This window comes from Astyanax mexicanus, chromosome 10, assembly GCF_023375975.1.
Source record: "Astyanax mexicanus isolate ESR-SI-001 chromosome 10, AstMex3_surface, whole genome shotgun sequence".
In the NCBI taxonomy this organism is placed as follows: Eukaryota; Metazoa; Chordata; class Actinopteri; order Characiformes; family Acestrorhamphidae; genus Astyanax; species Astyanax mexicanus.
In genome coordinates, this window is record NC_064417.1 from 17,378,698 (window position 1) to 17,403,031 (window position 24,334).

At 39.0% G+C, this 24,334-nt stretch overlaps 1 protein-coding gene across 3 annotated transcripts in view; it reads left to right on the forward strand.

Annotated features, from left to right (window-relative positions):
- The window catches only part of tmtc3 (transmembrane O-mannosyltransferase targeting cadherins 3), a 183,952-nt gene extending 160,719 nt beyond the window's left edge, over positions 1-23,233 (forward strand). For 2 of the 3 annotated variants that reach the window (XM_022683915.2, XM_022683913.2), the window contains exons 4-14: positions 4,007-4,106; positions 5,651-5,766; positions 8,175-8,347; positions 11,015-11,267; positions 14,708-14,856; positions 15,398-15,518; positions 15,622-15,733; positions 16,814-16,917; positions 18,308-18,477; positions 18,936-19,162; positions 20,152-23,233. In XM_022683915.2, the coding sequence (XP_022539636.1) occupies positions 4,007-4,106; positions 5,651-5,766; positions 8,175-8,347; positions 11,015-11,267; positions 14,708-14,856; positions 15,398-15,518; positions 15,622-15,733; positions 16,814-16,917; positions 18,308-18,477; positions 18,936-19,162; positions 20,152-21,056 (2,430 nt within the window). In that variant the 3' untranslated portion in view covers positions 21,057-23,233. The remainder of the gene's footprint in view (positions 1-4,006; positions 4,107-5,650; positions 5,767-8,174; positions 8,348-11,014; positions 11,268-14,707; positions 14,857-15,397; positions 15,519-15,621; positions 15,734-16,813; positions 16,918-18,307; positions 18,478-18,935; positions 19,163-20,151) is intronic. The other variant, XM_049483963.1, reaches the window with a different exon arrangement.
- The last annotated feature ends 1,101 nt before the right edge of the window (positions 23,234-24,334 follow it).

Consider the following 24,334-nt stretch of genomic DNA (forward strand, 5'->3'; position numbering starts at 1 on the left):
TCATAGTTGAATTACCATTTAGTAGCAACTTCGCGCGGTGAACTTGTCTCCTGCCAAACTCAAGTAGCGTTGCTACTTTAGTTAGGACTAAGGTTGCCAGATAAGTTACGATTTTTCATCCTATTTGTTTATTTTATTTTAAGTTTTTAACTTACACAAATATTGCACTGGACAAGTTTTTGTATAGAATGCCCACATACACTTTAAAAATGGTTAAACATGCGCAAGATTTAGCGCCTCCATGCATTTTTTGATTATTTATTTGACTGGAAAATGTCACATCTGGCAACAACCAACAGAGCAAACCGAGCCGTGCCATTTCAGGCAATAGGGGTGGGGGCATTATATTATGCACAAAAATAATAACGTGCCGCTTTTAAGTAGTAGAGTAGGTGCCCCATGCAATGTTTAAAGACAAAAAAGATGAGCGTATCATAAATAATTCACATTGGGTTTTAAATTGAATAATGTCATAATTTCAACACATTTCATTCTCAGTCAATTTGGCTCCCTGCAACTGCAAAATGGTTGAGGCCTAACGCTGGCTGCGTTGTCTGCGTATGCAGAGCGGCGGCCCTGGTGAGAGTGAGTGTGTGAGAGTGAGAGTCTGTGAGTGTGTGTGTGTGAGAGTGAGTGTGTGTAGAGAGTGAGTGAGTGTGTGTAGAGAGTGAGTGTGTGTGTGTGAGAGTGAGTGTGTGTAGAGAGTGAGTGTGTGTAGAGAGTGAGTGTGTGTAGAGAGTGAGTGTGTGTAGAGAGTGAGAGTGTGTGTGTGTGTGTGTGTCTGTGAGTCTATGTGTGTGAGTTTGTGTGAGTCTGTCTGTGTGAGTCTGTCTGTGTGTGTGTGTGAGTGTGTGTGTGTGAGTGTGTGTGTGTGAGTGTGTGTGTCTGTGAGTCTGTGAGTCTATGTGTGTGAGTCTGTGTGTGTGTGTGAATCTGTGTGTGTGTGAGTGTGTGTGTGAGTGTGTGAGTGTGTGTGTGTGTGTGTGTCTGTGAGTCTGTGAGTCTATGTGTGTGAGTCTGTGTGTGTGTGTGAATCTGTGAGTGTGTGAGTGTGTGTGTGAGTGTGTGTGTGAGTCTGTGTGTGAGTCTGTGCGTGTGTGTGTGTGTGTGTAAGTCTGTGAGTATGTATGTGTGTGAGTGTGTGAGTGTGTGAGTGTGTGAGTGTGTGTGTGTGTGTGTGTGTGTGAGAGAGTGTCTGTGTGTCTGTGAGTGTGTGAGTGTTTGAGTGTGTGTGTGTGTGTGTGAGAGAGTGTGAGAGAGTGTGAGAGAGTGTGAGAGAGTGTGAGAGAGTGTGAGAGAGTGTGAGAGAGTGTGAGAGAGTGTGTGTGTGTGTGTGTGAGAGACAGTGTGAGAGAGATGTGAGCTTTCCACTGTTAATTTAGTTAGAAACTTGTTATTATTCTTGTTGTATTTGGTGGGAGGATAGCGAGGTAGTAATAGCAGTATCTGTATGGGGAAGCGTCAGACGTTTTAAAACTTTCTCATTGTTTAAACTGCTATTACAGACATCCCCATGTGGGGGCAGTAATGGATAGTTTGTTGTTTTGGTTTTGTAAGAAGTGTATATTTGGACCATAGGCTGAAATTCACTAAGTTAAAATTTTGTTTGCTTTTTTTATGCTTTGAAAAAAGTTTAGAATTTGTTTGAGTTTAGAATCTGGTGAGGAAAACCTTGCACAGTGGTGATGAATAAGTCTTTTGTTTCTGGATTGTGGTGTTCCCCGATCTTACCAGACATATAAGCTACTGTACTGAACAACAATAATGCAGCACTTACAAAACAATGTCTGCGTGGGGGTATGAATGGGGTTTTTCACCTTATAAAGTCAGTAGTTGATAATAACACTAACATTTTGCAGAATAAGGCTTTAAAATACTTTTTGTAGCAGATAAATGTATTTCAGCTAGTTAACAATGAACAAAATGAGCATTTTAGGCCAGTACCAGCACTGCACTGGCTTCCAGTCAAATTCCATATTAATTATAAAATACTTACATGTAAGACTTTTTATTATGCATAACAATTACCTGCATTGTCATTGCAGTGTGTGCATGTGCAATAGTCACATCACATGACCTGCATTGTCATTATGCTAATTGAATAATACATGTCACGCTATAACTTGCTTTTTACAAATATATTGATTATATCAGTCCAATATTGTTTATTTTACTCCTATAGTGGATGGTATTAAATATCATGACATGTACATTTATTAAAGTACAATTAATGCATTTTTTCATAACAGAATATATACTAGAACAATAAAATAATCACAATTCCAATATTTTACAGTATCATGCAGCCCTAGTTCTGGCTTCTTACTAGTTTCTGAATTCTGAAGGCTTCATCAGGGGGGAATAGTCATTTCTTAAAAAGCCCCCTGACTCTGGAATGACCTTCGAGTAAGTCTTTGGGGCTCAGACACAGTCTTAATCTTCCTCACTGAGCATAAGTCTAGGATGAGAACTTGCTTGCTTATCTCTTCACAGTTTCTGTACTCTAACACCTAAGCATAACAACAGTCTTGTGAGAATTGAATAATTAGAATAAAATAATTTTAACTGACCAGAGGAGGATGGCTCCCCATGTGAGTCTTGGTTCCTCCCTAGATTCCTTCTTCCAGTTTTAAGGGAATTGTCTTTGCCTCTACTGCCTTTGGCTTCTTCACTGTTTTATGTATGTTTTGTTTGTGTTGTTTGATCTTTTGTCTTCTTACCAGCTGCTTTGTGACACTACTGTAAAGTGTAAAGGGTTATCTTTGCTGAAGGCCTCTAGTTCTATGTTTTTTTGGGGGTTTTATGCTGCGCAGCTTGTTGATGTTGGGGGACTGTGAAGGCCAATTCATCAATTCATCAGCTTAATTCAGTAGATATTTGGTAGAGATATGTAGAATAATTATTTTAAGCTTTAAGTTTTTCACAAGTTGTTTGATATTTGCATGTAAGACATGCTGGTACTATGTGCACAGTATTTTATTGAGCACCAGCGCAGTATTTCAAATCACAGTACATCTATTCACATGCTTCAATGGTTCATAGTAATCTTCTCATTAAAGGAATGATTTTATGCAGTCTTTCATATTTTAATTTGCTAGCCATTGTACTCGTTAAGAGTTTATCTCAACATGACATACAGTCTCTCTGAACTACAATGTTTTTCAAACATTTGACACAAAAAACTATAAGCTAAAAATATCTTGCCTGGGTAACTCTTATTGCCTTTCTCTGCCTTGTGAGCATCATTTTCATTTTTTCATTTTCATATTCGTAGATAGTTTCTTAAAGAAACCCATGTTTGAGATTTAGCAAAGCATAAGGGTGGTAAAATTTGCACAGGTGTAAATTATTTAGATTATTGTTTTTTTTGTATGTATCTTTAATCTTGAATCATAAGTTCAGTATTGTGAATTAAATAACTGTGTGAGCGCATCAAACAAAGTTGTGGATCTTTTGTGACAAAAGTAAATTTGTGCTGCAAGAACAATTATTTGTGTCTGTAAATGTTAGATTGCGTGCACTGAACAAAAAATGCTCTTAAGTAGACTTCTGAACAAAACATGATGCATGCACAATGTTTCCATGTAAGTGTGATTATCCATGTATTAATGCCTACATATCTGTCAGTGTACCACTACTAACACTACCACAGACTTGCAGTGGAAAATCTTCTTTCCTTAGCTGTAATGTTTCACTGACCATTTCAGCAAAAGCCATATTGGTGCATTCACTTCAGCCAGTCCATTTGTATTTATTGTATCTGTGTTGCAAGGAACATAAATTTTGCTCTATATCCATAATAACTCTTTGATATTTGACACATTCCACGTATCACTGGCGAACCACAGCCCTTCATTTGAATTCCTGACCGTGGGTGCTGACTTTAATGCCTAATTAATCAGAGTCTGTACTACCTGCTCTTTTTATTGCTGCACCTTCTGTAGCTCTGAAGTGAGAGCGATGAGAAGTGTTCCACACATCCCAGTTTCATTTCTGTGTCTGCCAGGTCACAGGTGTTGTGGGAAGAGCCGAGCTGCTGTCCTCAATTTTCCTCCTGGCAGCTTTCCTGGCCTACACCAAGTCGAAAGGCCCGGATCACGCAATCGGTAAGAGTTGAGGCTGAGTTGAGTCTGAGGCTTTTTCAGTGTCATCGAGCCATGCATGCCTGCTGAAACAGGCTCACTGTTAGGCCACCTTACACAGGCTGGGACTTGCCCTCGCACTTAAGCCTACACTACTCCCCACCCACAGCCTTTAAGAACACTTCAATCTGTGCACACTTCAACATTTATGTCGCCATTTATCATTAACTCCTACAAGAAGATCATGCCAACACTTATCTTTAGAAGAAGAATGTATTTCCCCCTGTTGTCTTCCACCTGAACTCAGGTGACAAGTTTAAGAAGGATGTTCTCTACAAATGGAAGTAAAACATAAGTACTGGTTACGTGTTACGTGCTCGCTTACCGCTGTTTAGAGTGTGCAGGAACATCGTGTGTCTGAGCACTTGTGTAGAGTGACAGGAGGTGAAACTAAACTATCATTTAATGTCTCATAACCATTATTTGCTTTTCACCATCGCAATTTGGATTCCGGCACCTTCCCTCTTGGACACTAGTGCCCCTTAGAGGGCCCCAATAATGGCTTATTTGAATCCCATTAATCCCCTTCTTTACCACCCTGTGCTGGATTTAGATTAGCACTCCTGACTCCTATTAACTCTGTCCTTCTGCCTTCTGAGTAATAACATTTAACATACATGAAGCTTAACATTGTGAAGAAAGTGGATTATGTGCAAGTTTATGGTTCTGCATATGCATCTGCTTTCACACTTCCAATGCAATAGCTGCCAGAGAATGTGTTTTTTTTTGTAAACATATCACATATCTTTTTAAAACAAAGTCTTTTGACATTCTTACATATCTTACTGTATTTCTGTCAAAATATAGGTTCATTTCTTACAAATAATAATTTTTTCTTAACTACCTGGAAAATAAATTTTGAAACCTTTGCTATTGATTCCCAGTGCACAGTGGCAATATTTTTTCTTGTTAAAGTTTAGATCCACACACACGTTTCATTTAAAACAAAAGAAGCCATTGTGTCCTTTTTTTGCAAGATGACTTGATTCTTATTTAGACTCTGCGAGTAACGACTAGAATCGTATCTTGGCATGTCTGCTTTGTTGGTCAAATTACAGACTAGTGTGTATCTTTCATCAGTATGCATATCTGCCTTTTTTTTTTTTCATCTGGAAATTCAAGTAGCGATTCCAAATGCGTTCACTCATCACATTTGTGTCAGAGAAACCCATGATGTCTTTCATGTTTAGCTACATAAAGGATTTGTGAATGTTTTCTTTATTACAATAATGTGAGTGTGTCACTTGGAACTGATTTTAAAGATAGATTAGATTTCCATAGCATTTACTCCATTCTGTCTTTAAAACACCTGCAGGACATTCTAAGCATTTTTGAGCTAAAAAATGTTCGCACTAACCGCAGTTTTTTCTGACCTCTGAGAAATGTGAAAATACTCAGCCAAGAAAAACAGATCAGTTTTAGAACTTTAAACTTCAGCATTAATGAATGTCTGTCCTATCCCAGAAGAGACGATAGACAATAATTTTTTTTTTTTTTTTTTGTTGCAGTGTGGACACCTATTATTTTGACTGTTTTTCTTGTTGCTGTTGCCACACTCTGCAAGGAGCAGGGCATTACTGTCATTGGGATCTGCTGCGTTTATGAAGTGTTTGTCGCACAAGGGGTAAGAGTATAACTTCTCACTTCACTTGGTCCAATAAATGGCCTTGATAAACAGGGCTGGTAAGTCTGTAATGCTTCTAAACCACAGGTATTTTGAAACCTTTTTGAACCGATATTGTCAGATTAAAGCAACAGTAAAGCACTGAGACTAAAACCTGCACTGTGAAGCCATTATGTTTAGAAAGTCTGTTTGTGAAACAAAGCAAAGCGCTGCAAATTTGAATGTGACAGCTGAATGACTATCCTTAAGGTACCATCACTCATCGCTTGCTGCAGCGTTAACTGGAAATGAAAGCAGGCAAATGCCATAAATCACTCATCCACAGATTGCAGCCTTAAAGAGATCACACACTTTTCTATTAGACACTTGAAATCTGTTGGTTGTTTTTACTTGTGTTGTCTTTGTCCTCTTTAATGGTGCCTTGGCATTTTCACTGTTCCTCATTACCATCAGTAATTGGATGAGTAAAGCCACTCAACAATGCATGCACTCACACTGGAAAAAACAGAGTGCTCGATGAAGCTATTCATCATGGTGCATTAGAGTTCGTCTCCACACTGGGGCCTTGTGCTCTTTTGGCATCTCATCATGCCCTTTCAATTATGCAATTAGGCTGCATTTTACATAATGGACTCTGTCATAATCCTCTTATGTGGACTGGCTACTGCAGGGAGTGAGAGTAGGCAGCTGCTGCTCCTTCCAGGCCCTTCAGGCGCTGTGGGCCTTTGCCTCAGAAGTGCCATGCTTAACTCTTTTGTGCTTTAATTCAATTCGAGTAATGCAAACCCTATACCAGCTTGCTCATGTGTTCTGAAGTACAGTCCATGCTGGAACTAACTGTACTCTGTACTCACTGTCTCTGTATATGGTCAGATGGTCATGTAATTTCAGCCACAACTGCAAGAAGAGTTCTGCAGGGTTAGGTTAGGCAGCTCATGGAACATGGAAGTGAAATATGAGATAAATGATAAACTGGTTAGACGCTCTTCGGGCACAGTTGCAGTGTAGCATTGAGAACTTGTGCACGTTCAGGAATGTGCATTAGATCTCAGACATATACAGGCCCATGGGCTAAATAGTCAGAAATGTTTCCCAAGTAAAGGAAGTGTTGTTCTTTTGAACCAATAGGCCTAATAGCTTAATTTTAAGGTTTATACCTGCCTTTTTATTATTATGCAAATGATCTATCAGTTGGATTTTAGTAATTTGGTCAGATAAAGGCATGTTAAGAAGGTTGGACCAAGTAATATATATGAAATGTATTAAATGTAAGGAAATTACATCCATTTTAGCTGTTTATACAAACAAAGACAATAAACGTGTTTAAAAAAAATGTGTAATTGAAATAATTTTTTAGGGAGAAATACCTAATTTTAGGAGAAATTTCAGGGGCTAAAGCAATAAAAAAGCAGCATTCATAATAGTATGGAACACAGTGTAGTCAAATCTCAAAACTTGTAGAAGAGTCAAAGCAGAAACATATTGCTTCATGGGATTTTAAGGCCCTTTTGGAGAAGCTGAAGTCTTGGCTACTTATAATTCCAACACACTGATTTGTTGTATGGAACCTTTGACTGTTGAAGGAGAGTCATGTAAAATATGACCTCATTATGATTTCACAGAGGTGTTGGGGGTGTGACTAACGGATAACAGAGGCACCTATTGGGATGAAGGATCTCTGGAAGAATGAAACACATAATGTGTGTTGAAAAAAAAAGATTAGAAAATGTAACAGCAAGAATGCAGACAAATCTAAAAAAAAAAAAAAAACTCTTTACAAGCATACAAACTTAAATGAGCATCCTCTTTTTAATAGTTAATAGTTGAAGATATATGAAGAATTGCTAATCACTTTTCTGGATTTTCCAGTTTAGGGCCAGTTTATCTTTTCACACATACTCCACAACACATTATTTAGAGAGCTGAGATTGTTCTGAACATTTTGATATAAAATACATGGGTATTATAAAAAGATTTGCACAAATCTCCATAGGGTTAAATTAACTTTAAACCCCTTACAAATTTAGGCTGTTCCTATGCACCTGTGTACTCTCTCAGCACATTGGATTCTTTTTACAACTGTTCACCTCAAGCATGCTGTAAATGGACAGGCCTTGGATGAAAAACTACATTTCAAAGTAATCATGATCTTAAGATTCTATTTAATATAGCAAGTATTTGTTTGATGATTATACAAATGATCTTATCATGATAAAGTGAAATTGAGGATTCAGCTGCCCACTCAACTAATGATTGTATGATGGATGGCACCTACACTACTGCACTCTAGATTTTAAACCCAGTTATATATATTTTTACTTGCATGAGTATAAGCTTAGTTTGGGGCTTTTGAGGTTCTGAGAGTTGGATTGTAATGAAATGTAACACTTCTATCTGTCTGAATGTAGTTCACGTTGCCCATGCTCTTTGAGATGGTGGGGCAAGTGGTACGAGGAAAGAGTGGTTTCCCTTATGCAGTTCTGCAGACACTCCTGAAGCTTGTGGTGCTGGTCATCAGCACGCTGCTTCTGGTCATTGTCAGAGTGCAGGTCATCCAGTCGCAACTGCCCGTGTTTACCAGGTGAGTGTCCTCAGATCTTCAATTTATCTTCACACAAAACAAATGATTGACAGGATACAGCAGGATGCCAGGTTTTGACCATTGCTGCATGGACACAAAATATTAAAAACATTTTTAAAGGTTTAATCTCTCTTGAAAATGTTACAAAAGCTTTTAAATGGTTTTATGGCCCCACCTCAAATAGACAGTTTTTGGAACAGACAGTCCTCAGAGGAGTGGTCAACTTTCTATAACCTCTCCTCTCCTAAATCATCTCTCCTAAAACACAGTGATATTTTAGAAGTAAAATGTAATTTATATGATTTACAGAAAATGTGCAATAATTATTTGAACAAAATTAGGCAGGTCCCTTGTTTTATTAATTATTATTGGAAAACAATATTTGTTTGGTAAGCTCATTAACCCCTGGCCTACATACACAGGTGAATCCAATTATGAAAAAGGATTAAAGTGGAGAATTGCAATTTTTTTTTCCTCTTTGTATCTTTTTTGTACACCTACACTTTACCAAAATAGACAATCATGTGTATATATACGTACCTGTTTTAATCTTGCACTTTCAATCTGAGCTATACTTAGCTATATAGAAGAGGAGAGGAGGAACTAACCTAAAAAGAGAAAATATTTTAATGTGCACACACTGTGAATATTAAGTGTGTTGGCAATCGTATGTGTTTTGAGTATGTATTGAATATCATGATTGGCCATACTTTTTGTTTTTAGTATAATCATGTTTGATCACTTTTTTTTTTATGTATATACCTGTGATTAGGATTTTTTGGTGGCAGAAAATAAAGGTGACGAAAACTAAGAAGAAACTTTTGCATATCTGATGTTTTTATCTGGTGCTCCAGAGCATTTGCCCGACACTTCCCAATAAGAGTGCCCGTTATTTCTATTTTCTGTTCGTTTTGGTACATGCTTTATCACAATTTTTTTCATACATTTGTCCATCAGTGTGAAATGATTGCCAAATACTGTTTCACAGCACTGTATGCACCTTAGAGAGCTTTCACACCAGCACTATTTAGTCCTGTTAAAACAGACTCTAGTTAAAAATTAAATGTGTAGCCCTAACTAATTACATTTTCCACAATAGATAGCAAATGATATTCTTCCTATTTTTAAAAAGCATTAGTAAATATACAATATATGGTCAAAAATATTGTTTCTTCCGAAAGAGAAATAAAGGAGTAACTTATAGCCTATAGGTTGTTTTTCTTTCATTGGAAAATCTACATTTGAAATGCTGTATAGTCCAAGGCTACACTTAATCACTGTCTGGGGAAAACTCAACCATAGTGGACAAAATGATCTCCTCTTGATCCAAGTCATAAGACATGGATTCATTTTTGTTGTGCACTCAGGGAGACTTAATCCTTAATGAAATGTGATATTTGACACTGCTGTCTACCTTATTCTTACATCTGAACTGATCCTGTCAGAGTCTACCTGGAACCAGCATGAGCCGTGGCACTTGAAAACAGCACCAGCAGTATGGATTAAGATATTTTCCCATTCAAGTTTTTTTCTAGCTGTTTCTAAATAGACTTCTAGTCTTACAGGCCGTTTCCCAAAGCCAAGAGAATTATGGAAATCCAATATCCTGTACCATACTTCTGTTCTGTGATCACACATCTTACAATGATTAGGATCAGCCAAGAGAAATCCTCTGGATTCATCAAAGATGTGATCACTAATCCCTTAGACATAATCCACGGTCTCCAAGTCTGTGACAGAAAGTGTCTTATCATACAAAATATGGAGACACAACACATTGCATAATACATGCTTTCCAGTTTATCTTGTCCCTACATTGTATTATGGGATCTTGCAGTGTTATAGCCAAAACAATGCTGCATTGCTCCAATAACGGCTTGTTTGTTGAGTTTTTAGTTTCTCTTTTTTAAAGTCAGTTCCTACTACTCCAGGCTGTTTTTCCCCCCTTACCCAATATCTTGGAAACGAGCCTCATTGCAGAATCCAGATGAGAGAGACCTCAGTACGTAGTCATTTCCAAGGTTGAGCTTACACCAAATTTTAGTGTCATGTTCTTGAATCTGCTCAAATAGATTGCATGATTGTGGTATGTTGACAACATGCACATGAGCAGACCTTGCACCTCTTTTGCAATTCCCTCAAAAAGAAATAGTTTTTAGGTAGTTTAAGGGGTGATTTGGGGCACCAGTGCCTCACTTCACGCTTGTTGGTCGTGCTTATTTTGTTCTGAAGTCATTCCAGCTGTTGGTGGTTCTTGTTCTTGCTCAACAAGCTGCTTCCCCCTCACACACATTAACACTTGAGTATATGTACCAAAGGAATGGTCCCTTTTGCTGATTAACTGAATTATAGATCTATGATATGAAAGCTATGTACCCCATTCTGGTTTAAACGTATATTTAATTTCAGATTACTCAGGCTTGATTACTCCTGTCTCTTAGTCGTATTTTCTTTGGCTCAGATCAAAGTTTTGAAGTTCACCAGCATTTACAAACACTGGATTGTTTAAGTTCATATAGTACTATTTGTCCCTTGTTTAAGGCATTACACATCTATACTTTCCAGTTGTTAGACTCTAACCCAGGTGTGCACCTGGCACCACAGCACCAAAAACCACATTTAATATTCTACTACAGCATCCTAACGGAACTCTTCTGTCCTATCCAGGTTTGACAACCCAGCAGCAGTCAGTTCCACACCTGCCAGACAGCTCACCTTTAACTACTTGCTCCCTGTGAACGGCTGGCTCCTGCTCAACCCATCTGAGCTCTGCTGCGACTGGACCATGGGTACAATTCCTCTGGTAGAGTCTGTGCTCGACCTACGGAACCTCGCCACTCTGGCTTTCTACGTGCTGCTCGGCACCCTAGCCTATCACAGCCTTCGCCACAGCCACAACTCTGCCAAAACCGTTATCATGGTAGGCCTAAACTGTTGTTTTTGTTTTGTGCTCAAAAGCCAGATTAGTTCAGTAATGACTTTATGATCTTTGAACACATTGACATTTTGTTTCATATGAAGAAACGTCACAAACACGTAACATCCTTCAAATAGCTTAATTAACACATTACCTTAGTCAAATGGTTGGTGAGGTGTATTAAAACTAAACTAGGCACGAGTTCCATGTTTCTGTTGACACAAAGCAGTGGGTGCTATTCTTCGACATCTGTTGTTAATACCCGCAGCTTTACGAGGAAGTTCAGAAATGGTGGAATGGACAGTAGAGGTGGGGCCTGTCCCACAGCAGGCACACTTAAGGTCATGCGGAAATGCATCCACTTCGCTCATAACGTCTAGAACCTGTTTCCGGAATGTGCACAACGAGGGGCATTCCCAGAGTGCAGGCATGTATGAGCTCTGTTGTTCCCACGTTGTGGTATTACAGCTTATCACTGTGTTGTTCCTGTAATCTAATCTATCATTCTTGGAACTTTTTTCATGGGCATTTTTTTCATTTTTTTCTTTCCTTTATTTGACTGATCACACGTGTGTGTGTGTGTGTGTGTGTATATATACATATATGTCGGTTGCTTTGGCTGAAGGATCCCATTTAATCATGCAATAAATGGTGCGTCTTACCAAGAGAGATTTCTCCTGTATCAAATTTGCATCTACAGGTCCTTCTAAAAAAATTGCATATTGTGATAAAGTTCATTCTTTCCCATAATGAAATGATAAAAATTAAACTTTCATATATTTTCGATTCATTGCACACCAACTGAAATATTACAGGTCTTTCACCAACTGAAATTAAAAACACTTGTATTAAATACACTTTTCTTTTATTGGTCGGATTAAATATGCTAATTTTTGTTGATTTTTCTTTACTTTTTTGCCAAAATCATCAATATTAAAACAATAACAGGCTTGAACTACTTCAGTTGTGTGTAATGAATCTAAAATATATGAAAGTCTAATGTTTATCAGTACATTACAGAAAATAACGAACTTTATCACAATATGCTAATTTTTTTGAGAAGGACCTGTATATGCATTCCACATTTGTAAGTTGTGAGCTGTGACGCAAGTGCACTTTATGCTTTGCATACATCCATGAAGACGTTTTTTATTTTATTTCCTCCTTTTTGTGATGAAAGATTTTATCTTCCCATGGTCGGGTGACTCTCAGCACTTCTGGCCTGTGACAGCTTCCATGTTTCTCAAGTTCCCCTCTTCAAGTTCAGAGTGTCAGTGCTTCCAAAAAGACACGGGTTCAGCTTTTCTGTCCATTTATCACGCGACAGCATTTCAGCTAATTCTTTATCTGCATCTCTTGTGTTCGTAGGGTTTGGTGAACTTCTCTGGTCTGCTGGCACGAGCTGTCCTCTGAGAGTGCAAGACCACAAGTCACAGACGATTAACTAATGTTTGTCCGTTGCTATTAATGCTCACTAAATGGGTTGCGTAAGAATATTGATCTATTTGGTTTGGCCCTGCTTGCTTGGTTTAATGAGAGTTTGCATGAGGACCCTCAACACTCGTTTTGCACAAACAGGAAACATTACAGTTCTTAGTGTTTGGCTAATTTCACTAAGAGTGCAGTGCTTGTTGTGCCAGCAATAAAGCACACAGCTTGAGAACTGCTCTTAAAGGCAGACAGAGCTTTTACCACTACAATTACTTTTCTTTCATCCTGGTTGATTTTGGCCCTCCAGAAAAGTTCAGATAAAGATGAAGTCGTCCACTTTTTTGTTCTTCAACTGGTGTTTTGTAGCTCTGTTAGGTCCTCTGAAGCTGCGGCCAAAACTAATTTTGCCTTTTTGATTTTATGACGACATCCACTGAGATGAATTAGCTGATTTATTGGACGTTTGCATAAAAATTCCAAAACGTATACATTTTGAGAATGACAGAAAATGAACGAGCTGTTTGTTAAAGGTGAGCTTTGCTATAGCCAGACGTAACCAAACAACAGGCAATTTCTCAAAGTGAAAACTGTGGGTGGATAACTCTGCCCCTTGTTGCATTCAGAACCACAGAAAGCAAAGATTCATCACATTGTCAAAGGCTGCTTTGAATCAGTGAAAGCTGTAATCCCAGTATTATGACTAGTGGCTCAGCATTCATTGTGTAAGATGGCTATATTTATGCAGCGTTTCTGGGACTGCAATAACATGTTGTTTTCCATTAAATAAATCACAAGTATGTTTGCCAACAGATTTTCACCTGAGAGAGAATTTCTGTATGACCTTTGCTGTTTATTTGCGAGTAGGGTTCTGATTTGGTTGCGTTTATCCTGAGATTACTTGTCCTGGTTCTGGTTTCAGACAAATCTGCAAAATAGACCAAATTTAGGAGTGATTATCACTGAAAATAGCACAAGTCTGTCTGAACCTGAACAATAAGGGCGTTTTAGTACACCACTGTTCACTGCTAGTGCTTTGTTTTGCGGCCCATTGCACTTGAGCGAGGTACTTTGGCTAAGCCCTGATTTGATTTAAGAGCGATTGGTGTTTTCACTTCCTGCCTCCAAGTCTTTGGAGCCTGTGTGCCCCTAATACATGTGGGGGGGGGGAGTACAGTATGTGACGCAGCTTTTACAGTGGTAGTACAGTCTTTTTTTTTTTCTTTTTTTTTTTGGTGTCCTACTACGTCATGTTAACTGCATGATGAATCTAGCTTGATGTATGCCCTCCAGGAGAAACTAGAGCCCCTGAATTTAATCATGCAGATCTTAGTTACTCTGCCCTATTAAGCAAATTACCCAAAAAAAGTCATCCTAGAGCTGTTGCGCTGTAGGCTGTTTAAATGGAGCATAACCGGGGCTGATTAATGCTTGACACTGGCAATAATATTTATCAGGACGCTAGGACGAGTCCTGAAGTTTTACTTATACATAGAGTATACAAAATGTTATTGTTCTTGTGCAGAAACACTTGTATCTCCATTTTTTCATATTGTGATTATTAACAGAGCAATAGAAAAGCTCCAGAAATACTTGCAATAAAATATTTGTACATCACATTAGTTGCATGACCAGTGAAGTTTTAGCCTGACAAAGAGGTGATAAGAGATGAATTGAATTCATTTATAAATTAGCTGCCTTAAAATGTTATTTTTGCTTTCAATAGCAAGTTAAAGACCATTCTCTTTTTAGTTTACCCTCTAGTAGACTCTGTCTGGTTACCTAATTCTTTAGCAGTCTAATGCTTTTTACAGTTTTGTATACTTCATAAAACAGTCACTAAACACTATTTATGAACTTTCTCATGGTATCAGCCAGTTACTTCTGTCCCTTGTGTGTTTCATAATTTCCTATCCAAGTGCTGTTAAATTTACACACAGGATGAGAATCTTTAAAGCAATAACGCATGTATGACAGATGGCTGGCTTATGTCTTATGTTTTGTGTCTCCCACAGGCTCTTTCTCTTATCGTCCTCCCATTCATTCCTGCATCCAACCTGTTCTTCCCTGTGGGCTTTGTGGTGGCTGAGCGTGTGCTTTATGTGCCCAGCATGGGCTTTTGTGTACTGGTGGCCCATGGATTCAAGAGCCTGACATATAGATGGTATAGCTTTCAAATGTTCTCTTTTTTCTTTTTAGGTTATCAAAGAAATTGGAAGGGGGGTTTTATTATTATTTCCAGATGTATGAAGAAATGTTGCTTTGGAATGGGTTGGAACACTTTCAAAACCACACATTTAATCTTTTTTATAAAGGAAAGGTTTTAGATAACTGAAGGGGCTAGTGCAATGCTTAATTGTAAGTTTGTTTCGGTAGATTTGTGTTTTATGTCCTCTGTAATGAAAAAACATTTTTTGCTTTCTTAAAGCCACATTTAGTCATTCCTCATAACACAGCTAGTCAGACAAGGAGCGCAGGAGAGAGGTGCAGAAAGTTTTAAGGCAAACCACTGCCTTAATGTGTTTTATTTGTTCTGCCATTGTGAATTTAAAAATAGATAATGAAATGTTATATAAATAAAGCAAAATTAATGATGGCATTTCCAAAGATCAGTTGACCTCATATATTGTTTGGATATATAATATACTGTTATCTACACAGTTGATATTACACGTGCAGGAATATACTAACCATTTCTTTTGCAGGGGACTGAAGAAAATGTCATGGCTTTTAATGGGGATTCTTCTAACAGCACATGCTGTGAAGACATTTAACAGGACCTGGGACTGGGAGTCCGAGTACACGCTTTTCACCTCAGCATTAAAAGTATGAACATTCGTAAAGACATGCTCTTCGTGGACTGATTTTACTTTTTACTAAAAAAAACTGTCCTGATGACGCCCTGACTTGTCAAATTGCTCCTTTTCAGGTGAACAAAAACAATGCCAAACTTTGGAATAATGTTGGTCATGCACTGGAGAATCAGCATAATTATGAGAGAGCTCTCAGGTATTTCCTCCAGGCCACGAGAGTACAACCAGGTATGATTCACCACTCTGTTTTCCTCACCTTTCACAAGGTCATTGAAGGTCAGCCGGATTCTTTTAAAAATCGTACAAGATACAAACACCAGCATGTTTCCATGAGTCCAAAACAAGCAGGCATTTTATAGTGCTATTGGGTTTGGCAGCACTAATTGTACGTAGATTAGCTGCCTTTTTGTTTCTCACTGCTTTCCGAAAATACTGGCAGTGGAAATCAATTAAAATGAAACTTATCTCAAACAAAACAGAGCATTTCAGATGTTGTTTTTGGGTTCTTCTCTATATTGTGGCTTTTTAAAAGTTATTCTTTTGGCAGTGTGACAATGAACAGCATCCAACATTGCAGCAAAGCTAAACAAAAACTATCCTATTTAGATTTCCAGGGGACATTATAAAAGCACTTGCTGTCTTTTCTTGCTCAGATAGATATGTCCTTAGAACCTTTATTTTGTTACAACTAACTTTTTTTGTTTTGTATGCAATCTCTGTGAGTGTACAGGCCTTGTTATTGCCAATTTATACTCACATTAGGCTGTTTGTTAGTCGAACTAAACGTGTTTTTCTAAGATTAACCCTGAAAAAGCATTATGAGACAAGGATATCCTGGACTGCAGTTATCTTTATGCATCAGTTTGCTTCTAATAACATTGCTTTTAAAGCGCTTCTGCTCGCTGGTGAGGGGGCGTGTTTTTAGAAACAATGGTGGTCTTATCGGTATCACACAGAGCTAGACAATCATACGTGGCCTGGTCAGTAGTTCAGCAAGGATATAATTAAAGAAATGCTTTATCAGATGTGAAAACTATCAAATGAAGGTCTAAGTTCAGTTCTTAAAACCACAGTTAGCTTAATGTGTCGACATGCCTTTGTTAAATTTTCCATTCATGTTAATTACATCCCATCAGTTGATTGCACAAATGTAGGTAACTGAACTCTGTTGAGTTGATGTTAAAACAGCAAATCTTTTTTTCACAGTGTGGATTGAAAAAATACCATGCACACTGTTACTTGCTCCTTGATTACTTTTCATTTGTTATGGGATTACCTGAGCCATTTACAACTGTCTGTGTACTACAGATGACATTGGAGCGCACATGAATGTTGGAAGAACGTATAAGAACCTCAATCGGTCCAAGGAGGCTGAGGAGGCTTACCTCGTTGCCAAATCTCTAATGCCACAGGTAATGAGATGCGTTCAGAGCTGCTGTTCTTTACATGGAAAATACTTGAGATTGTGAGACTGATGTGTAATTTGGATAACATTTCTTCCACATAAGTGAGGTCTCGTGTCCCCGCCCACATTTTTTTTCCAGCAAAGTTTGTGTTCAAGGAAGTAACTGTGATATTCAGAAACCCGTATTTTTTTATCATCTCAGATTTTCACTAGACCTGCATGCACCAGGTTAAACAGTGTTACTAAAGTATGAGATAAGATGAGAAGCACTGTTGTAAGTCGCTCTGGATAAGGGCGTCTGCTAAATACCGAAAATGTAAATGTAAATGAGAGTTAATGCGAATATATAAATAATACATAAAACCAAAAACAATTATTCTACTTGGACAGGAATGATCAGTAGGTTGTAGATTGTAAATGTGATCTTGGCATGGAAGCTGATAAACAGAAGCTCTGCCAGAATATGTAACTGATTGCTCTCTTGGTTGTGAAATGCAGCTTCACGGAGATAAGGCTTAAAGGAGTGGGAGGTGTATTTAGACACAATAACAACAACAACAATAGTGTTGTGGCTGTGCTAAGTTTGTAATTGATTTAGGTTCCTTCTCATGCCAAAAACAGGCTTTTACCTAATGTCTTTTGCAAGACGCTCCTACAAAGCCAGGATTTTAGCGTGGAGTACGAACTCTGTAGAGAAGACACATCTATAAACAATAAATAAATCTCCTAAGTATTACTGAATAAAATAACTTTAGTAAATAGGTATTTATATATATATATATATATATATATATATATATATATGTTTTGGTGGCTTTTTTAATGGTCATTTAATATCTTATTTAATACCTTTTCACACCTTCTGAATGAACTCCCTGATCATTCACAGTCTTGGTTTGTTTTTTTTCGTTGACTATCGATGCAAAATACCTGTTTTATAGTATGGTGAACGTGCTATGATTTTGAGTTTAATAACCTGTGCTTTAGCGTACCTAGCGCTTTATAAATACTTTATGTTGACTCGGCAAATCCAGACGTATGAACATGGGTGAGAAAGGGAATAGGTAAGTTAGGAAGCAATATATCCATCAGCATATGGCATAAAACTATAGATCCCTTTAACTGAAGGAGGTGTAGGAAGCATGAAAAATACAAAAGTGGCTGTCAGTGCAAAACATAGTGGTCTAATATTGTGATTAAATAGCCTAAAGCTATTCAATATGTAAATATGTTATCTGAGAGGGACTGGAAATATTAGCAGAGTATTCTCAGGAGTTTTATGCAGTGGTCTTGACTTTTGCTGCCATTTACCCTGCTGTTTTATGTAGACAATAAACCGTGGTGGCCCATAGTTTTTCCAGTATGAACTTTTTTGTTCTCTCTTTCCAAATTGCCAGATCATTCCAGGAAAGAAGTATGCTACTCGTGTAGCCCCCAACCATCTAAACGTCTACATCAACCTGGCCAACCTGATCCGGGCCAATGACTCACGCCTAGAGGAAGCCGACCAGCTATACAGACAAGCGATTAGCATGAGACCAGATTTTAAACAGGCTTACATTAGCAGGCAAGTCCACCTGGCTCTTGTATTTTTAATGGGGTTTTCTAATAATGCCATTAGTCTCTATTGTGTAGTTATTGAAACACTATAGCCTGACTGCTCTGCACACTAGAACACACAAAACTTTATTAATTACCATGCATGATTCTTACTAAGGCACTTATAAAAAGCAAACTGATCTCATTCATCATTCTTGTGTAATCATACCCCATTCAGGCTGTGTCTTAGAGAATGTTTGCTCAATGTTTCAATGCTAAAAGCTTCTGGAAATGAAGGAAATGTACACATGCTTTGACCATGTGCTAGCATGCACATCTTTTAGTTGGCTATTCAAAGGCCAATCTAGTCAATCCCTAATACAATAAATACGTAATTTGAACATTAGCTGTTGATTCACGTGTAGTTGATTGATCATGGAAGGGCTCATGTTAAATGTTTGTTTGTTCTCTCTATGTAATGTGCAGAGGAGAGCTTCTTTTAAAGATGAATAAGCCCAATGAGGCGCGAGATGCTTACCTGCGGGCTTTAGAGTTGGATCATACCAATGCTGACCTGTGGTACAACCTGGCTATTGTCAACATTGAGATGAAGGAGCCAACAGAAGCTCTGAGGAACTTCAACCGTGCACTGGACCTGAACCCGAGGCACAAGCTTGCCCTTTTCAACTCGGCCCTGCTCATGCAAGAGTCTGGTGGGTGAGACGGATGAGAAGATTATTCAGAGAAGTTTATCAAATCCTTCTGCCCTGTTAAACTCCCCCAGAAGCCTAAAGAATGAGATAATCGAGAAATACCACATCACGCACCTTTCCCACAGTAATCTATGAATGTTTTTGAATTCAGATGCCTTGGAAGAGAGAAAAATGGTGGGGGATGGTTTAAATGATGCATGAAGGTGAAGAAGGAAATGGCCCATCACCCACATGTATATTATGCAGAATATTCTACCAAGATATTTCTCATGCTTTGGCATGCAGTGGAAATACAAATATTAATTGAGTCGGAGATGTATGCCTTTTTTTTTATATCTGAAAGGCAGGAGATGGATTTATATGTTTCTAGAGAGGCTTTAGCCAGTGCAATTTTCTGTGCTGGTTACACACCTACGCCGTTGTAATGCAAATAATGTAAAAACAGCACTTCTATTGTCTGTTTCTGTTCACTTGAAGGGACCTGTTCTCTTTATTCAGTTCCAGTATTGTGGGCAGGAGCTACACTGATCTGTCACTGTAAATGGTTAGGGTTAGCTTATGGATTTATGTTGCTACAGCAGAGAAACTAACACAGCCAATTCTGTAAAGGATTACTGAGATGAATTAGTCAGACATCTTGCTTTCAATGCTAAACTTTTTACACCAGTTTAGATCATTCTGGAAAATCATCATTCTTTGTTGGAGCAAAGTTTTTGAATTTGAATTTGAATGAACACTTTGCTAACACTCCCCTGTTGTTTGTGAGGCCAGTCTCCACCCTGTATCCGACAGCACTGATTTCATATAGCCAGGATGTAACCATATATTGGAAACAAATCTCACAAAACTGTGAAATAATCACTTGTCTTGCATGTCATTATATTCAGACTGGCTTCAATTGAACAGAAATAAAAGTTTCAAACACCAAACATCCTGCAACATAGTTACCCGTGTTAAGGTAACATTTTGTTTATCCTCCTCTGTTTTAGGTGAAGCAAAGCTCCGCCCCGAAGCCAACCGGCGCTTTCTCACCTACGTGAAGGAGGAACCAGATGATGCTAATGGCTACTTCAACCTGGGCATGCTGGCCATGGACGCCAATGAGAACGAGGCTGCTGAGAGTTGGATGCGGCAGGCCGTCCGGCTGCAGCCAGGCTTCCGGAGTGCCCTCTTTAACCTGGCATTGCTGTACTCTCAGTCTCAGCGCGAACTGGAGGCACTGCCTGTGCTGGATGAGCTCCTGTGGCACCATCCCGAGCACGTCAAAGGCCTCATCCTTAAGGGAGACATTCTCATGAACCACCGCAAGGACACTCAGGGGGCCCGGGCCTGCTTCCAGCGCATTCTCCGCACGGATCCCAACAACGTCCAGGCCAAACACAACCTCTGCGTGGTCTACTTTGAGGAGAGGGACCTGCCGCAGGCTGAGCACTGTTTGGAGGAGACTCTGGCCATGGCTCCACATGAAGAGTACATTCGCCGCCACCTGGCCATCGTCCGCGGAAAAATGGCAGCGATGAGTGCTGCTGGACAACCGGTGTTGTCAGCAGGTGGCACTGGACTCCCGGAGAATCAGCAGCAGCAGCAGCAGCATCAACAGCTACAGCAGCAGGAGGGCCATGGAAAGGCAGAAGAGGAGGAGAATGACGAAGAGTGGCGAGCCGCAGCAGCGGGAACACGGGAAGGGGCTGAGAACGAGAAGAATTTGCGGAAATCCTCCCCCGCTGAAAGCTCCGGTGGCCCAGGCCAGGGCCAGGCGAAGAAGCTGGGTGCCGGCCAGCCTGACAGGCGGACTAAGAGCAAATCCACAAAAGAGATTAAAGACATAGAAAAGAAAAGGGAGGCCGCCTTGAAGAGACTGGAGGAGATTGAACGCTTATTAAGCAGTGATTAACCTCGTTGTTTGTCTACTACTACAGGACAACTTTTATACAAGTGCAGGGATGAGGCTCAGCACTTTTTTGAGACAAGCCCTTGTTTATGCATGTATTTAAGGACCCCAACTGAGGAGATAGCAGCTTGTTTGTTTTGGTTCGTGTGAGGCATTAATTAGGTACAACCTTGGAGTTAATAAGGAAGATCTGGTGTGCACTCCCAGCATAAAAGGAGAAAAGCACAAAAATAGATACACTTTTAATGAGAGAAAATCAAGGATACAGAAAGGCTGCGAAACTGATAGAATCTTCTTTAAAACAAAAATCTTATTTTGAATTATCTTTGTTTTGTCTTTTGCAATCACTGGACTAAATTTGAAGATGTGGGATATGTCCCACTTCACTTAAATCACGTTCATTTTCACTGCCAGTTATATTAAGCATCGTAATCATAATCACAGACAATTAAAGGAAACAAATGCATAAGCAGCCTCTGTGTTTCCCCCCCTCCAGTGACTGTGTCGCATTTCCTCTCCTTTTGCCTGCTGTTTGTTCCACATTTGCCCCCTTTGCTGCCTATACCTCATGGTGTCACTGTTCTTTTTAAATCGCCTGACACCATCCGGGATGTTGATCTCACCCTTAATCAGGGTTGGCTCCTGCTGTTGCTGGTAGCTTTGCGATGTTCGTCTGCCCCACCCTACGTTCTGCCCAGGGCTGTACCATATGGCCGCCTGCATGCCTCTGTGACTCCCCCACATGATCAGTGATTTTAACAGTGCGGTCATGCCTCACCGTATTTCCCTTTGACTGGGGTGTTTTGACCTAGTTTTCACAGTGCTTCCCTTTATTTTTGAAAAACTGTTGCTTGTTTTCACTGCATAGATCAAACACGGTTCGCAAAATCAGGCATTGAGGGAGAAATTGATGAAATCTTCATTCACAGTGCTGAATGTTAACACTGGGCTGGAGGGGGATGCACTCTTTACGCTATCGAAGTTACTTACTAGAAACCTTTTCTAATTCTTTTTTTCAAATATTTTTTTTTCTTTGTTATAAAGTACTGTATGTTTTAAAAGACAGGATTATATTAATGAGCTTGTACTTGATATTCCTAATGTCCTGTTGACGCACATAATCCCACTATGTAGAAAGTGATGAATGAAATTGCCATGCCCACTAGTCTCCTTAATCACCATTAGCCATACGCTTTCTGTCTTTCAATGCCCTTTCAATGCCTGCGAGTCTATTACGGCATCAACAGAAAGGTTGTTTGGATTTCTTTTTCCGTCATCACCTGAGACAAGTTAGCACCTGGCACACTGAAAGATCTCTGAATCATGTAAAACAATGCATTTTTACATGCTAATCGACGAATGCTTTAAGTGACGTTGCACTCACCCTGTTAAAGGCCTCGGAGCCCATGTGGGACTGTTTTTCACTTTCATTAAACACTTCACATTAAAAGCCACACGAAACTGGTGGCGTTTTGTTCCTGTAAAACATTTGCATTGATGGTATTACCCGTTTTTGACCACAGGTGAAATAGCCGTTGATGGGAGAACTTCAGAATGGTTGTGCTTTGCTGCTCTCAGTTATTTTTTAACAGTGTGAAAAAGTGCATTGATAAACACTATTAAATATGTAAATTGCACTGTTTCTCCAACATTATTTATTAACCTGGATGAGGGCAGCCTATTTAGGCACCTGGTGGCCTATGCTTTAGCACAGTGGATTTCTCTTCTCAAACAGACCTGATTCTACTCTATGTAGTACCAGGTTTAGTCAGGTACCCAGGCTTACCAGTGTTTAGAGATACCACTGAACTGTGCGGGGCCGTATGGGCACCACTGAGTGTACGTAATTTATGTTTAGCCGAACTGCTGCAAACCCGTTTAACAGACGAAAAACATGAAATCGTATTTCAACCCCCCTCCTCTCAGGATGAACCCTGAGAAAGTATGCTATTCATCAGTGAGCGTATGCAGTGCCTCCTTCGAGGATGTCCTGCCCAAACGTGAAACAATGGCTTAACTTACCTACTGCTGAGCTGTAACCTAAACCACTATTAAAAAAAGCAACAAAAAAAAGATTTATTGTATTTTACACTGGTTCTTTCTCTTGTAGTACAGACCACCATTTGGCTCATTGGCGGTGACTGCCTTTATGGTTTTCAAATAAAGAAAGTTAAAAACAACCTGACACTTTTTTGGCACTTCCTTTAAACAGGGTTTTATTAGTCCAAGTGTGAGTAAAAGAATAATTGGCTTCTTGGGAAAGATAAATATAATGTGGTGTGTGTGTGTGCGTAAATGAGTATGTTTTTGTGCTGATTTACATACATGATATAGTCAGATATTGACACTGGGTGTTCCAAGCAAGTGGTTCAGAGCCAACCTGGTTGTCTGTCTGGACTATGGGATAAATAAGAAATAAAAAAATAAAGCATGGCACATTATGAGACTACATTGATATAAAAGTGCTGTATTTACATACAAAACATACAGGAATAGTATTCGAAATGTAAAATCAAGTTTATCAGGTAAAGTACACTTTTTCACTATTTTGCAAAACCAGAACAAATGAAGCAAAGTTGAGAAATTTCCAAAGTTGAATATTCAAGTATTTTCTTCTGAGAAACTTGTCCTTAGTTCATTTTTCATTCTCTTATAAGAATCATGTTTCCTGGAATTCTCTAAAGTAGGACCTTTAATCATTCTTGTCTGAAGACTGACACAATGTACATAACAGATAACGATTTGAGTTACTAGGTATAGAATACTAGAAATCCTTCAAGTAACTGAAAGGAAATCAAAAACTTCTGCTATGTTTATCAAATGGTGAACACTGATCTCTATGTCATCATGCTGACATTTTGATCACACACGTTTAATATGATTATGCTGTGGGTCCATGTGATTGGATGATTTCTATTATTATTGGATTAAAGACTCAATGAGTCTTTTGTGGGGGTAATTCCTGATTAGGTTTTAAATGGTCATGTCTGCAGTTGGGGCATTCTTGAACCAGTCTGCCCTGTGGTTGAGGGGGGTGGAGATTAGGGCTCTCAGGACTGAGGTTGGAGCAAGTTGGGTTCTTTAGTGAATGTTCAGTTAAAGCAGCTTTTTCCTTTAAAGATTAAGGGATGTGTTTAGAGACAAAAGTTTGGCAAAAGCTTAAAGAGTTAGCAAGAACTTTAGGTGGTGAATTACGATGGGTATTCATATTTAGTCCAAGGTTAAACGTAATCAATGTCTAGAAGGCATGATCTGTATGCACAATATGTGCCATTTTTGTA